This window comes from Erythrolamprus reginae, chromosome 1 (assembly GCF_031021105.1).
Source record: "Erythrolamprus reginae isolate rEryReg1 chromosome 1, rEryReg1.hap1, whole genome shotgun sequence".
In the NCBI taxonomy this organism is placed as follows: domain Eukaryota; kingdom Metazoa; phylum Chordata; class Lepidosauria; order Squamata; family Dipsadidae; genus Erythrolamprus; species Erythrolamprus reginae.
In genome coordinates, this window is record NC_091950.1 from 116,658,044 (window position 1) to 116,672,769 (window position 14,726).

A 14,726-nucleotide genomic window follows, 5' to 3' on the forward strand; every position below is an offset into this window, starting at 1 on the left:
TCTAAATCTACTCCCTTGCAGTTTCATTCCATTGTTTCTAGTCCTTCCTTGTGCTAATGAGAACAATGCTGATCCTATTATTGCATAATATTTCATAACATAATGCCTCTACAAATACTTATTCAATAGCAATTGACATTAAAACATTTAGCCTGCTGATCTCTTATATTAAATCAGATTTTAATTTGAAAATATTTCGCTTCTTCTGAGTTCTCAAATAGCTTCAGTGTACCACATTATGATATCTCTGGCGGGATATATTTGTTTTGAAATAATGCTAAGGGCTCCTACTCAGCAATTATATGTTTAGAATATTACTTTCAAATATTTTGTATGAAGGAAAAAAATTGAAACTCAGAATGGTAAAAATAAGCAATCAAGATGCGTATTTTGTTTTTTCTACTTTTGAATTAAACTGGATGAGGATTTTCTAGCTGAATCCTTTACTTGTTTCAGTTGTGTTTTAGATATTTCTATACCACATTGAAAGTATATACCAATTATTCTAAAGCACCTCCTTCAAATTGATAGGTTTATTTGTTCACAGTGGTATATTAAAATAAGAAAACCACGGGCAAGTGTGCCTTGCCTAAAATATACAAACACCTGCTTCCGAAAAGAATATGAAATGTTAATAATTACTTGAACTGGGCAGTGATCCAGATTCAAAAAGAAATATGTGATTTTGGAGTATAACATCTTGCACTTGTTGCCATAACCGTAAAACTATATTTTCCTGGTCGCGTGTCCTTCTCCAATCCTAGGAAAAGATACCCTTTCTAAACAGTTACCAAAAATGTTACATGAATATGCACTCCCTCACATTTGTGAACTGGTAGGGAAGGTAAGTAAAAACCATCCCTGTTCATAAGCCACTTTTTTCCAGTGCCATTGTAACTTTGAGCAGTCATTAAATGTAGACGGAAGACTACTTGTACTTTACAAATATTTTTTTCATTACTTTTTGTTTGCATTTGCCTTGCAATTGCTTGCAGAAATACCAGTCAGCATCTACAGAAGAACATTCAGCACTATAAAGTTCCTTTGCATTTTACCATATTGCGTTTGTTTGCATGTTTTTATATTTATCCATCTCTTCTGAGCCAATACCGTGCTTCACAGGATCATTAATAGAATCAGCAGTGCCTTTACAATCAATCAATCTATCAATCAATCAGAATAGAGCTAGAAGGGACCTTGGAGATCTTCTGTCCAATCCCATGCTCAAGCAGTAGACCCTATACCAAACCTTTTTCGGTTTGCGTGCCAAAAAGGGTGTGTGTATGTGTGCTAGCATGCGTGTATGAGCCTACATCCCTCCCTTTCCCCACACATGCGCAATCCCGCTCCGCTGCCCTCCACACATGCGCAAAGGCCTTTCTGAAGCCTGGTAGGTGAAAGAAATGCCCAAATGGGCAAACTGGAAGTTTTAAAAAATGTACTTCTGGTTTGCCATTATGCTGTTTTTTGCACTCTGAAGGGTTCAGGGAAGCTTCCTGAATCTCCAGAGTGCAAAAAAACCCCCAGCACAACGGGCAAACCAGAAGTTTAGAAAATGCAGTTCCGGTTTGCCCACTGCTGTTTTTTTGCACTCCGAGGCTTCGGGAAGCTTCCCTGAATCCTCCGGAGTGCAAAAAACAGCACCACAGCAAACTGGATGTGCGCTTATCATTGGGGGACTTTTTTGCCTCTGGGACTTCAGGGAAGCTTCCCTGAAGCATCTGGAAGACGAATTGGCCTTTCCCAAGGCTGAAAATCAGCTGGCCAATACGTGCATGTATGCTGGAGCTGAAACATTGCAAAGTCTCGCATGCCCTCCGATATGGCCCCATGTGCCACAGGTTCGCCATCGCTATACCATTTCAGATAAGTGGCTGTCTAGTCTCTTCTAAAAACCTCCAAAGATGGAGCACTCACAACTTCTGAATACGAGCCTGTTCCACTGATTAATTGTCCTCACTGTTAGGAAGTTTTTCCTTAATTCCAGATTGCTACTCTTCTTGGTTAGTTTCCGTCCACTGTTTCTTGTCTTACCTTCTGGTGCTTTGGAAAATAATATCTAACTGTCTGTCTGTCTGTCTGTCTTAAGACTTACAGTAAGTCTTAAGACTCACCTGTCGCCAGGCCTGGGGCAATTAGATCTTGCCCCCCTGACCAATAAATGTGATGCATGGTGTGATTGGATTGTTTGATTGAGTTTTAGGGTTTTTAGCTGTAGTTTTTTAATGTAATGGATTTGTTTTATATGCTTTGTTTCTATATTTATTCTGTGAGCCACCCCAAGTTTTCAGAGGACGGCATACAAATCTAATAAATAATAATTCTATCTATCTATCTATCTATCTATCTATCTACCTACCTACCTACCTACCTACCTATCCATCTATATCTAATCCATCCATCGCTCTATCTGTATGCCGCCCCTCTCGGAAGACTAATCATACATCATTATTAGCAGTATTTTCCCCATGTTTTCTCTTCTCCCAATTTAAAAATCAAAACCGCTGGCCTGGAAAAAAAAATTCAGTGGCCTAATTTTTTTAAAAAAGTGAGGGGAGGTTCATAAAGGTCCAACGCTCTCGTTCCCGGGATTTTGGGGAGGCGGGATTGCCGTTTTGCTTGAGAGGCGTATCTCTCCCCGCCCAGAAAAAAAAAAACATGCATGTTGGGGAGGAGGCGGCGGCAGAGGAACTGGATGCTGAGCCCGGGGCTGCTGGAAAGGACGCCGGGGTGGGTGGGAAGAGCCGCTGGGATTCCCTCTCTAGAGCTCTTCAGAGAAAGACCGCCGCCTCTTCTTGGCCAGTCTGAGAGCAACGCCGGCGGCGCACTGACATCTTTTCGCTGCCTCTTGCTATTGTCCATCAGGCCCGCACGCCCTCTCTTTTGCCTCGGCGGGGCGCTTAACATGGCCGCGCTCTGCGGCGGACTGACGGCCCCCTCAGTCCCGGTACAGGCCCCCGCTTGGCGGTGAGGAGAAGCGCGAAAAAAGAAGGCTCGCCGTCCGGCCTCCCGTGTGGCTGGTGTTGGTACTGCCGTCGCCACGCCTCGGCTTTCCGCGCTCCATCCCGCCTCGTTTGGGAGCCGGTCGCAAGCGGGGTGGGGGGTGAGGGGCGAAAAGTTGACGCCGGCCGCGCAGGTAAGCAAACGGGGGGGGGGGGGGTGATGGGGCGGGAGAGAGCGACCTCTCCCTCTCGGCACTAAACGGGCTGGGGTATCTGCGGCTATAAGAAAGGCCTCCTCGCTATCCGGGTCCGGGAGCAGCGTCTGATTCAAGCTTAGCTGCTGGTGATGGTTTAAGTCCCCTTCGAGGCCGCGAGTCAAGCGGTACCCTAAATAAACCATCCTGTCCCTGCAGCAGAGACTACGATTGAATTAGCCAGTCACTTCCAGAGGCCCATGTTTCTCGAACACCCCCCCCCCCCCACGTCACCCCGCCAGCCTTGGCCTTGGAAGAAAAATAACTGAAGGGTCCTTGGTGCTCTCTGGGCTTGCTTGTGTGTGTGGGTTTTTTGGAGGGGAGGGGACGGTTCATTACCCTTAACTAGGTGACATCATCAGTGCTAGTAAGATGCACTCTTTGATGTCAGTTTATATCCTGTCAGTTCATATTCTGGCATCTTGCTTATGTGGGAGGTATCTTAGGATCCTTTGGTTGGGCTGTTTACTGTTGAGGTAATGAAACATCTGCAAGAAAACACACTCAGACAGGGCCAAGGACCACTTCTTTTCAACCTTGAGCTACAAATATTCTCCTTTATTGGAGAAAAAAAAGAGCACTGAGTAGCACTCTGCTACTTGAGTCTTAACTGGAGAAGGTGGTGGTGGTTATTTATTTATTTATTTATTTACTTACTTACTTACTTACTTACTTACTTACTTACTTACTTACTTACTTACTTACTATAAATAAATAAATAAATAAATAAAAGGGACCTTGGAGATGTAGTCCAACCCCCTGCTTAGGCAGGAAACCCTACTTCAGCCAGATGGTTATCCAACATCTTTTTAAAAACTTCCAGTTTTGGAGCATTCACAGCTTCTGGAGGAAATTAATTGATTAATTGTTCTAACTGTCAGGAAATTTCTCCTTAGTTCTAGGTTCTTAGTTCTCCTTAGTTCTAATTCATTCATTCATTCATTCATTCATTCACATACTTACTTATTTACTTACGGTACTTACTTACTTACTTACTTACTTACTTACTTACTTACTTACTTACTTACTTACTTACTTACTTCAATTTGTATGCTGCCCAATTCCCTAAGGACTCTGGGCAACTCACAACAAAGAAGAACAAGACATACAGTAATTAAAATATTTGGACATCTAAAAAGAGACCGTTTAAAAACAATTTAAAACCTACAATAAGACCATAAGTACCATTTATAGATGCACCTTGATGATGCATCATCTGATCAACGGCCCCAGGTCTGCCAGAAAAGCCAGGTCTTTACAACTTCCAGGAAGGCCAATAGTTTTATCCAGCTGCAAGGTACAATTATCCCTGGGAGTAGGAACTTGGCCTTCCCGTTTGGAAATGTTAAAAAAAGGGTAGCCTTCATATTATTTGGATTTATTTTACAAACAAATAGGGAATACAGTTCCTGTACAGACAGTTGAATTCGATAGAGCCTTTTCCTGGTCTTAAATCTTTTAGGTGCTACTAGATTAATGTTAAGAGTATGTGTTTTCTACATCAATAGAAGTTTTCCTCTCTTGCTCCTTTTCTACAGCTGCCCACTATTTGGGCTGACTCAATTTTATCTGGAATAGGTTGAAGTTGGGCATACTTGGAAACAAAAATGGAAATGTTTCTTCTTTATCTCCAGTTCTTGTGTACCTTATTTCCAGGGCTTGTGAAAGAACAAATGATAAACAGGATTGATAGTGGAGTTCCTTAAAAAATACCACCAAGATTTTACACTCATGTATAGATTCTACACAAATAACAGCAAACACAATAAATGAGTTTTAAACTGAATTATTTTTTCCTATTAATGTATCCATTGCCAGCAAGGTTTCCTATACCAACCAAGATTTCACCCTCAAATAAACTCAGATTTCACACAAACAATAATAAAACAATACAGTTGGTTTAAACTAAGTTATATTTACTTATTTAATACATACAATATAATGTAATGTATAGAAGAAGTTAGAATTCATTAAATATTAAAATAAACTATATAAACCCTGAGAGTGGAAAATCAGCATTGGCAATCCCGAGGAAAAGTATTTTCATAATTTTTGTGTAACCATGTCACTGAGAAATGTTCTCAAAATATATGTGTTGTGCAGTACTGTATATGTGTTGTTATGACTTAGATTAAAGTTTGGTGTGTGCAGGAAAGAATGTTGGAGAAAAGGAGGGAAACACTAAAATGTATTGAAAGTTTTTTTTTTTTAAAGTCAATTCACTATGACAGCTATAAACCCTACCCGTTTACACATATTGTATGTGTAGTCTTGTAAAGAGGTGAGATTGAATCATGCAATTATGGCTGACATAATTATTTTTTGACCTTTCCTTAAGGATAAATCTGATTTCAAATGAAAATGCGATTGTTGTTGATATGTTGATTATTGTAATTGCATACAGGAGAATTTATAAATATTTTTAGATCTATTTAGCAACAAACAATCTCAAAAATTAGACTTCTTTTGGATAGGAGTGTTAAGCCAAATGTTATGGAAACATTTTTTTATAATTAGGTAAGATGATCTTGAATCTGTTTCTTGCATATTTTGCTTCTAAAATCGCCCAATCAGCCTCCATAATTAGTTTTGATAATGGAATAACAAAGTTGGAGGAAATCTCAAGCAGGAGACCTTAGACAAATTGTTACCCAATTGCTTCTTTAAAACTTTAAAGGATAGAGTACCCACAACTTCTGAAGGCAAGATGTTCAACTGATTAATTGTTCTAACTGTCAGGAAATTTCTCTTAGTTCTAGGTCGGTTCTCTCCTTAGTTTCCAGCCATTGCTTCTTGTTCATTTTAATAATTAATTTTGGTAATCCCTTTTGGTGGCATGATTATGGAAAAAAGGCAGTCATTGGGAGACAGTGCTGATGACTTCTGCTTTAAATTCCTACCAATCATTATAGTAAGTGTAGTACTGTATTCTCTATTTGCAAGAAATGGTTTGTTATTAATACTTTCAGCTTTGACCTTTGCTTGTCTTTTTAAAAAAGTATAATTTTGGTATGTCTGTCTTACAGAAGTCTTGATCCTGTTTGATATTGCTGGCTTGAAATTATCATCTTGTTTTCGTGGGTTTTTTTCCTATACCTATACATATTCATAACTTATTACAAGGACATTAAAGTGAAAAGTAAGTGTTCATTTATAAGGCAAACAGGGATCTGAAGTGATACAGAAAATTGATTTCAGTACTCTGAGTTTTATGCAGATACTGATTCTAGAAATAAAGGTCTTTTTAAATTACATTTTACTTGATTAATAACAAGCTTTATCAGTTTTAATATTTTGTTCATGATACAGTTGACCATAATCTGTGCAGAAGATTCTATGAAGTATAATTCATATGATTTTGGTCTGTTTCCTACAAGGTTGTAGATATCTAGATTATATCTTTATATTTCTTTCAACAAGACTAATTTAGCTTTGAAACAATGAACTAAAATAGGACAAAGATCTTAGAACTAGATTATTTTTAATCTCCAATTTTTAAAACAACGCACCATACTGCCTCTTAGTATTTGTATTTCAGCATATATGTGTAGTTTGTTAAAAGTCTAACCTTATCCTGCAAGATATTTTTTCCTATTGCTTGTTTAGAATAAGGGAGTTCCTCATTGTAAAAATATAAGCATCTCAGAAAAAAATTAGATCTAAACCTGTGCCTCAAAATATGGGTTTAGATTTCATTTTGAGATTGAATAACATACCATAATTATTAATAATAATGATACTGTTGACACTCAGTATTAAGGTTTGGAAAGCTACATAATCTGCTGATAAACAATGAATGTGTAATCAGTTGGCTGTGGCACAATGTCCATAGTGAGTTGGTCATGACGAGTTGTTCTAGTTTAGACTTGGTTCTGAAAATAGTTCTGTAACTCTGTTATGATTAGGATGTCTAAGGGGCTACATTTTGCTACTTACTCCTTTTTAATTGCTGTATTGTACCAGGCTGTAGTGAATTAGCATGTTGATTCTGATTATTCTGTCTTTACCTATAGCTATAGGGGACTCTAATATTGTAAACAAAACAACTATGTTAATAGATATTCAGAGAAACAATTACCTTGAAACACCAGTATTTTGAGGATAAGAAGTGCCATTTTCCAATATCTATTTGACAATAGAGGTGCACAAATATTTAAATGTACTTTTGGTGTTATAACAGACAACTTTTACTCTTAAAATGTTCACACCTCCACGTTCAAATACAAATGTAGATCAGTTCACTCATCATTACAGAGTAGAAATGATTGATAGGCTATCCTTCCTTTGCTAGTCACTTTTGAATAGAAAACAATTAAAAAATAAACAGTAACGGTAAAGAAGAATTCCAACAGATTTGTGCAAATTTTATTTATTTACTATTAAATTTATATGGCTGCCCATCTCACGTAACTTGGGGCAGCTTACAATAAAACAAACGAAACATATAGTATTTCATTGGTCTGCTTGGTGCTCACCATTCATAAAAACAGCTTATGTGCTTTTCTCTGGTGGCATAGATATAGATCTGCTGGAATGTTGATGGTCAGTATATGTCTATGTTATACGTATAGCCATGCCAGATATTCTTTTGGAATCAAAGCACAACAGGTTGGTCATATGACTATCCCTTTTTCCTTAGCATCTTATTTGTTGGTTTGCAATGTATACATAAAGCAGGATGCTGCTGTCTCCCTGGCCTGCATGGAAATGTAGCAAGGGATAAGTTTCATTTCATTCTGTGCTGGACGCAGAAAGATGACAAAAGCACTGTCCTTTACACTGCTCAGAAATTGGTGCCTTGCAAAAATGATTTTGTCTTTCCATTAGCAATCTGTGCACTCAGAGAGATTGTAATTATTTATGTTTTGGACAACTAGATGAATATTTAATTAAAAGTCTGAGACAAGGCCTAGGCAGGAATTCCTCTTGCAGAAATGAGATGCTATTGTGTAATATGTTGTTCTAGTTTAATTGGAATCTGTTTGGTCCATAGCCAATAACATATTGCTACTTGACTTTAAAGTGAATTCTGTGTTTTGTTTGATCTTCAGAACATTTACTTCACAGAATATTCAATATGGCAGAACTTCATTGAGTGATGTACGGTATATCTCAAAATAATGTGGTATCAAATTTAAGGTTCCCTATTCCAAAACAAAAAATAAAATTTTAAAAAAGTAACCTATTGTAAGATTCCAGAGGTTTCCCCGAGCCACTGAGATATTCTGTTCCAGGTACCGAGTGATATAAAAAAAACCCCAAGATACAGAGGGAATTCCAATTCTTAGCAAAGCAATTCTTACAGAAGGAAAACAACAAGTCAAACCAATTCTACTAACTCTACTATTATTATGTCTCTACACAATAAGCAAACACAAAGATCTTGTGCGATGCTCTTTTTCCACATTGTGTCTATCTATGGTTGTTAGTTTCATTTGAAAGCAATCCTAGAATTTCATTGTTCACCAACAAAACACTTAATCCAACGTGCGTGAGTATGCTTATTAAATGAGTACACTACATACATGTAATTCTTAATCTGCAGAATCAAATATATCATGCTGATTTTTAAAAAGAAATTGAATTATGATTATTATAACTTCTAATGTGTCATTTTAATATGCTAGTTTCCCCACATAAAAATTAGATTGCATCAGTAGTGGTAGATGCAAATTTGTATTGAATAATGGTTTAGTATAGAATTTGGCAGCAGTGGTAAAATTATGTGGATAATTCTAATTCCGAACCCGGATTGTGGGGGCAATATACTGGCTCTGTTAAAAAGTGCTATTGCTAACATGTTGTAAGACGCCCTTAGTCTAAGAAGAAGGGCGGCATAAAAATTGAATAAAATAAAAAAATAAATAATTCCATCTTTCTCAACTTCCAAAATTGAAGATGTCTCAGGATCCAAACATACCAAATGTAACTGAGGGAAAATCAGATGTGTCACAGGATAAACAACAGGACCACGTGGACAATGCAGAGCAGTGTGTCAAGAAGAAGATTCAACAGAACACACCAAGTCCTAGTAGAAGCAACATTTCTGAGGGTAAGCAAAGTTATTCTGATAGAATACATTTTATCACATGCAAAATAATTGTTTCGTAAGTTTCTTTCTGCTCTGTACATCTGATAAATGGAACATCCCCCACACCTCAAAGAATCTCAGAAACTATTCACTATTAATGTGTTTTCCAAGAAAATTACCTGAACCTGCATAGGAAGTGGAGCAAAGCCTCTTTACTGCAAGGGTGGGACCTTTTTATTTACCTAATTTCTCTATAGAAAAATGTCTTGCCCGATTAAATGCCTTGCCATTTATGTTCCTGGAGGGAAGATTCAACAGTATGCCACCGCAAGATCTCCTGTGCCCTTGCTCAAACAGGTTGCTCAAGATACTCTTGGACATTCTGTTGCACCGCTCGTTTAATCAGCCACAGTGCTCTAAATTAATTCTGCTCCTACTAATTTCTTGCTTGGTTTGGTTAGAATTTAAAAAATGCCTGCAGGGTTTGCTTTGATTGTTTGATTATAATTGTTATATGACAGCTTTGAGATTAATTTTGGCAGCATTCTACTGGCAGATTTATCTATGCTTGATGGTTGATAATTTTATTAATTTCCTGGGGAAGGTGTTTCCTTTCGTTTGTTTTTTAATGACTATATTGTGTTTGATATTTTGGTCTTGATCACAAATTAACTAAATTAAAAACATATTTAATGTGCATTATGTATACATTAGAACCTTTGCTAAGATACCATATCATGTCCCAGTGAATTTGTTTTTTTAAAACTAACTAGCAAGTTAATGTCTGGCTAACGTGAAACTGCCCAATCTTCAGTCTTCCAATCTGGGAGATTTTCTGAATTAAGATCTAAATGCTGATTCTATTTTGCATTCGCATTTCTGTTTCATCCTGCACAGATGGCTCTTTGTTTATCCTTAATCTCTATTTGCTACTAACTCTTATTCAAAGCATGGATATGATAATGAAAATAATGATAATCAATTCATTGATAAAAATGACAAATTAAGTCAAAAACACCTGGCTATCTGTGCAACCAACCATAATAATAATAATATAATTTCTTTACCCAACATTTCAATTTTGTTTTCTTTGGGGAGACCTTCATTTTTTTGTGACCATGCTTTCTCAGAAAAACAGGTGAAAAATGGTATGTACATATGCTTATAGCAGGTTTCTTTAGTGAAAACCACTTGTTAGTATTTTTTTTTTCATTTCAATGGTTGTGAACTGTATCTTCTGTGGATTGACTATGGAAAATTTTAATTAGAATCTGTTAGAACTATATCAACATTAATTAAATGCTTCTTGGTATTAATAGCAATGACACTTAGACTTATATACTGCACCACAGTGCTTTACAGTACTCTGTGAGTGGTTTACAATGCCAGTATATTTCCTCCAACAATATGGGTCCTCATTTTACTGACCTTGGTAGGATGGAATCCTGAAGCAACCTTGAGCTGGTCAGGATCAAGCTCCTAGCAGTGGACAGAATCAGCCTGCAATATTACATTCCAATCTCTGTGCCATCATGGCTCTTTATAAAGACTTCCTTATACTTAGCATGCTGTACTTGGATTGTATTATCCTTCTAATACCCAAAATATTGGTACAATATGATCAGTTCTTAGGAATTTTAACACATAAAACATTTCAGACTATAGTTAAATTGCTGGATTCATCTGCATTAATGTCTATAATTTTTTGTTAGTTTTATAATCCACCATTTGTCCTTGTACGAATCTCTGGGGGGAGCTGATTCCAGAGGGCCGGGGGCCCCATAGAGAAGGCTCTTCCCCTAGGTCCTGCCAAGCGACATTTTCTAGTTGACGGGACCTGGAGAAGGCTGACTCTGGGACTTAACTGGTCGCTGGGATTCATGCAGCAGAAAGTGGTCCCGTAAGTATGTATGTATAATACATATGTATAATACATGATGATATTACAGCTTCAAGCACTATATTGCTTGATTGAAATGATCAGATTGTAAGTTCAACTTGTAGGATATACTTTACTGAAGCATATTTCCTTGGTCCACAGCTAGTCCTGCTCAGTTTGTGTCAGTAGAGGAATTGATGGATACAGCAAAAGGTGTTACAAACATGGCTTTGGCCCATGAGATTGTCGTCAATGGAGGTTTTCAGATTAAACCGGCTGACTTGCCAGAAAACAGGTAAGAGGCTTATTATGGGTTGAAAAAATTCTAGAGCTCGGCTATAGTTCATTATCTTAAAGGAAAAGAAGTGGCTCCAAAAGTGAGGTCACTGCTGCAGTTAAACAGATTTCTAACATACTCAGACCAATATAGTGGTACCTCTATTTACGAACTTAATTCATTCTGTGACCAGGTTCTTAAGTAGAAAGGTTTGTAAGAAGAAGCAATTTTTCCCATAGGAATCAATGTAAACAGGAGGCCCTGTTTCCTTTCAGGAAATTCCTAGAGAGGCCCCATGGAGGCTTCTCCCTGCCTTTTCTGGCCCTGTTTCCTAGAGAGGCCCCATGAAGGCTTCTCCCTACCTTTTCTGGCTCTGTTTCCTCCCAGGAGATTCCTAGAGAGGCCCAATGGAGGCTTCTCCCTGCCTTTTCCAGTTACAGTTTTGGAGGCTCAAGTTTGTAAGTGGAAAATGGTTTTTTAAAAGAGGCAAAAAAATCTTGAACACCCGGTTCTTATCTAGAAAAGTTTGTAAATAGAGGCGTTCTTAGGTAGAGGTACCACTGTACTATGGAAGGGGTTTTTTAAAAAAAAATCTTCTACAGTTGATTAGATTCAGTCTTAAAGAGAGCATATTTTTCTTTTATGGAAGAATACCCATAGAAATTTTAAGACCGGAAGAAAATATATTAGGACATAAACATTTTTTAAAATTGCATTGCTTGGCATCCTTTAGTCTCGAAAGACTATGGTATAATGCTCTGGATTCCCCAGAGCATGAGGCCTGGGTAGGTTGCAAGGCAAGAGCCCCAGGTTCAAATCCCAGTAAGGGCGTTGCTATCTGATGAAGGTAAATAAGGCCGAAATAGATCTATAGTAGTCTCCCTTCCATTATCATAAAAAATATATTACACCCACCCACACCCACACACAAACATATATATATTCGTAGATTTTCACGGGTACAGGTATGAAGGTCTTGGCATATTCGTTTTTTTTCCCATGTAAGTTTCAGAGATTCCTGGTGACGTTTCAACAAGGTCCCACTCGTCATCTTCAGGCTGGCGCTTTCGGCTTTGTGCTAGGATGAACATAGCTTTGTTCACCCTAGCACAAAGCTGAAAGCACCAGCCTGAAGATGACGAGTGGGACCTCGTCGAAACATCTCCAGAAATCTCTGAAACTTACATTTGACAAGGTCCCACTCGTCATCTTCAGGCTGGTCCTTTTGGCTTTGTGCTCAGGCAAAGCCAAAAGCACCAGCCTGAAGATGACAAGTAGGACCTCGTCGAAATGTCACCAAGATTCTATTAACCTTACATTGGAAAAGATCCGAATATACCAAGACCTACATACCTATATTCGAGAAAATCTACGAAAACATACATACATACATACATACATACATACATACATACATACATACTATATGAATGACTAATAAAACCTGCTGAGTTAATCTTATTACCATCATAGTCATTGAGCCTAGCAAGACATTACCTTGCCTTTTTCTTCTCCATTGTGATTCTCTCTTTAATACATAATCTTTGTGGGTTCATTGGCAACAGATTTACTCATGCCTTTTTTTATGACATGTTTCTCAGTTAATTGCACATCAGAGTTACTTTTCTTCTAAGTCCCATTGCTGATTATTTTTATATTAATGTTAGGTTTTTGTTTATTTATCTTCATTTTGTTTACTAGTCTTGAAAAAAGAGTAAGAGATATTGTCCACAAAGCTTTTTGGGATTGCTTGGAAGCACAGTTAAAAGAAAGCCCCCCTTCATATGATCACGCAATTAAACTTGTAGGAGAAATTAAAGAGGTAAGATAGAAAGTATTGATTGTTATTTGAATGTTTCTTGTCTATCTGAATGTTTAAATGTTTCTTGTCTATCTGAAAATGTAATTATTGAAAAATAACTGAAGTAGTAGACATTTATATACAGCTTTAGTTGTACAACTAGTGATCTCCAAAGTTTTTTGAATAACTAATTAGTTAGGGTGGGGGGATAGCAGTGGCAGCAGGAAGTGGCCATAAATATGAAAAGTCCAAATTTTGTTCATGTGACTGTGGGGGCATTGTGACAGACAGAACTATGAGCATTGGTCATAAATCCCTTCAGTGCCATTGTAACTTCAAATGGTTGCTGAACATTAAGCAAGGACAGTTTATATGTGTTTATCTTCAAATAATCCCATTTATACTGTTGCTAGTACTCTTAAAGTACTAAAGTATTCAAAAACAATGAAGAACTATACATGGATTACCCAATGAAGGTATTTTGATATTCAGATGCAGTTTTTGGAACATTGGAATATGGTATGCTGAGTTAGATGAACTATGATTGGATCCATTAAAAAAAGTTTTTACTTTCTTAAAGCCATGGTCTATTTGTTTTCTTGGGCTTTGGAAACATGGATGAGCGATGCAAATCCATTAATTGTAGTGTTGAAATACCTTTTGTTGCTTTGCTGTCTTCTCATTTCTTTAAGATCTGCCATATATCGTTCTAAAATGAATGTACTAGAACTTTTTATTTTCCAATTGTCTGATTTATGACCTGACACTACTGAGTCATTCTACGCTGCCACTTGACTGAACAAGATTTTTCAATTTGGCTGTATAATGATTATAACCTTTTAGATAAGCCTTTACTTTCAATGGATAGATTGAAATTCTATCCATTGCTTCTTTGTAGCATGGTATTGGGAGAGAAAAATATTGCAAAAAACATAGAGCATACCAAAACAGAATTGCTTAACCTTCATTTGCTTCTTTTTTCAATTTTTCCAATTAAGCTGTTCAAGAGAACTGTTTAAAAGAACAATGGAGCAAAAATCTATATTCAACTGCACCTTGAATGTAGTTGGAGAAAGGTCTAATTTCAATAAATAAAACTCTGAAACCTAAAATCATTTGACCTTATATTTGACCATTTTTATATGGCCACTTTTAACATAATGTTGTTCTACTGTAGTGGTTTTTATTTTTGAATGGTGATGACAGCAGTGTAATTAGGACTAGGAGCTAATGAAAAGGACATTACTTTCTTTCAGACTCTCTTGTCTTTTTTGCTGCCTGGCCATACTCGATTAAGAAATCAGATTACTGAAGCTCTTGATCTGGAGCTGATAAAACAGGAGGCTGAGAATGGTGCCCTTGACATTACTAAACTGGCAGAATTCATCATTGGAATGATGGGGACACTCTGCGCTCCAGCGAGAGATGAAGAAATCCAGAAGTTGAAAGACATTCGTGAAATTGTTCCCCTGTTCAGGTGCTAGAGTGGGAAAAGGAAAAAAGTCTTCAGTTCAAAATCACTTAAATAGCTGCATTATTTTA

At 37.3% G+C, this 14,726-nt stretch overlaps 1 protein-coding gene across 7 annotated transcripts in view; it reads left to right on the forward strand.

Moving 5' to 3' along the window:
• Positions 1–2,666: 2,666 nt before the first annotated feature.
• Positions 2,667–14,726, forward strand: part of TCP11L1 (t-complex 11 like 1) — a 29,559-nt gene continuing 17,499 nt past the window's right edge. The window contains exons 1-6 of one of the 7 annotated variants that reach the window (XM_070762378.1): positions 2,667–3,136; positions 6,223–6,335; positions 9,095–9,248; positions 11,269–11,401; positions 13,085–13,205; positions 14,441–14,661. In XM_070762378.1, coding sequence (XP_070618479.1) covers positions 9,095–9,248; positions 11,269–11,401; positions 13,085–13,205; positions 14,441–14,661 — 629 coding nt within the window. In that variant the 5' untranslated portion in view covers positions 2,667–3,136; positions 6,223–6,335. Of the gene's footprint in view, positions 3,137–5,273; positions 6,108–6,222; positions 6,336–8,616; positions 8,684–9,094; positions 9,249–11,047; positions 11,128–11,268; positions 11,402–13,084; positions 13,206–14,440; positions 14,662–14,726 lie in introns of those variants that run through there. The other 6 variants (XM_070762360.1, XM_070762369.1, XM_070762386.1 and 3 more) reach the window with 6 other exon arrangements.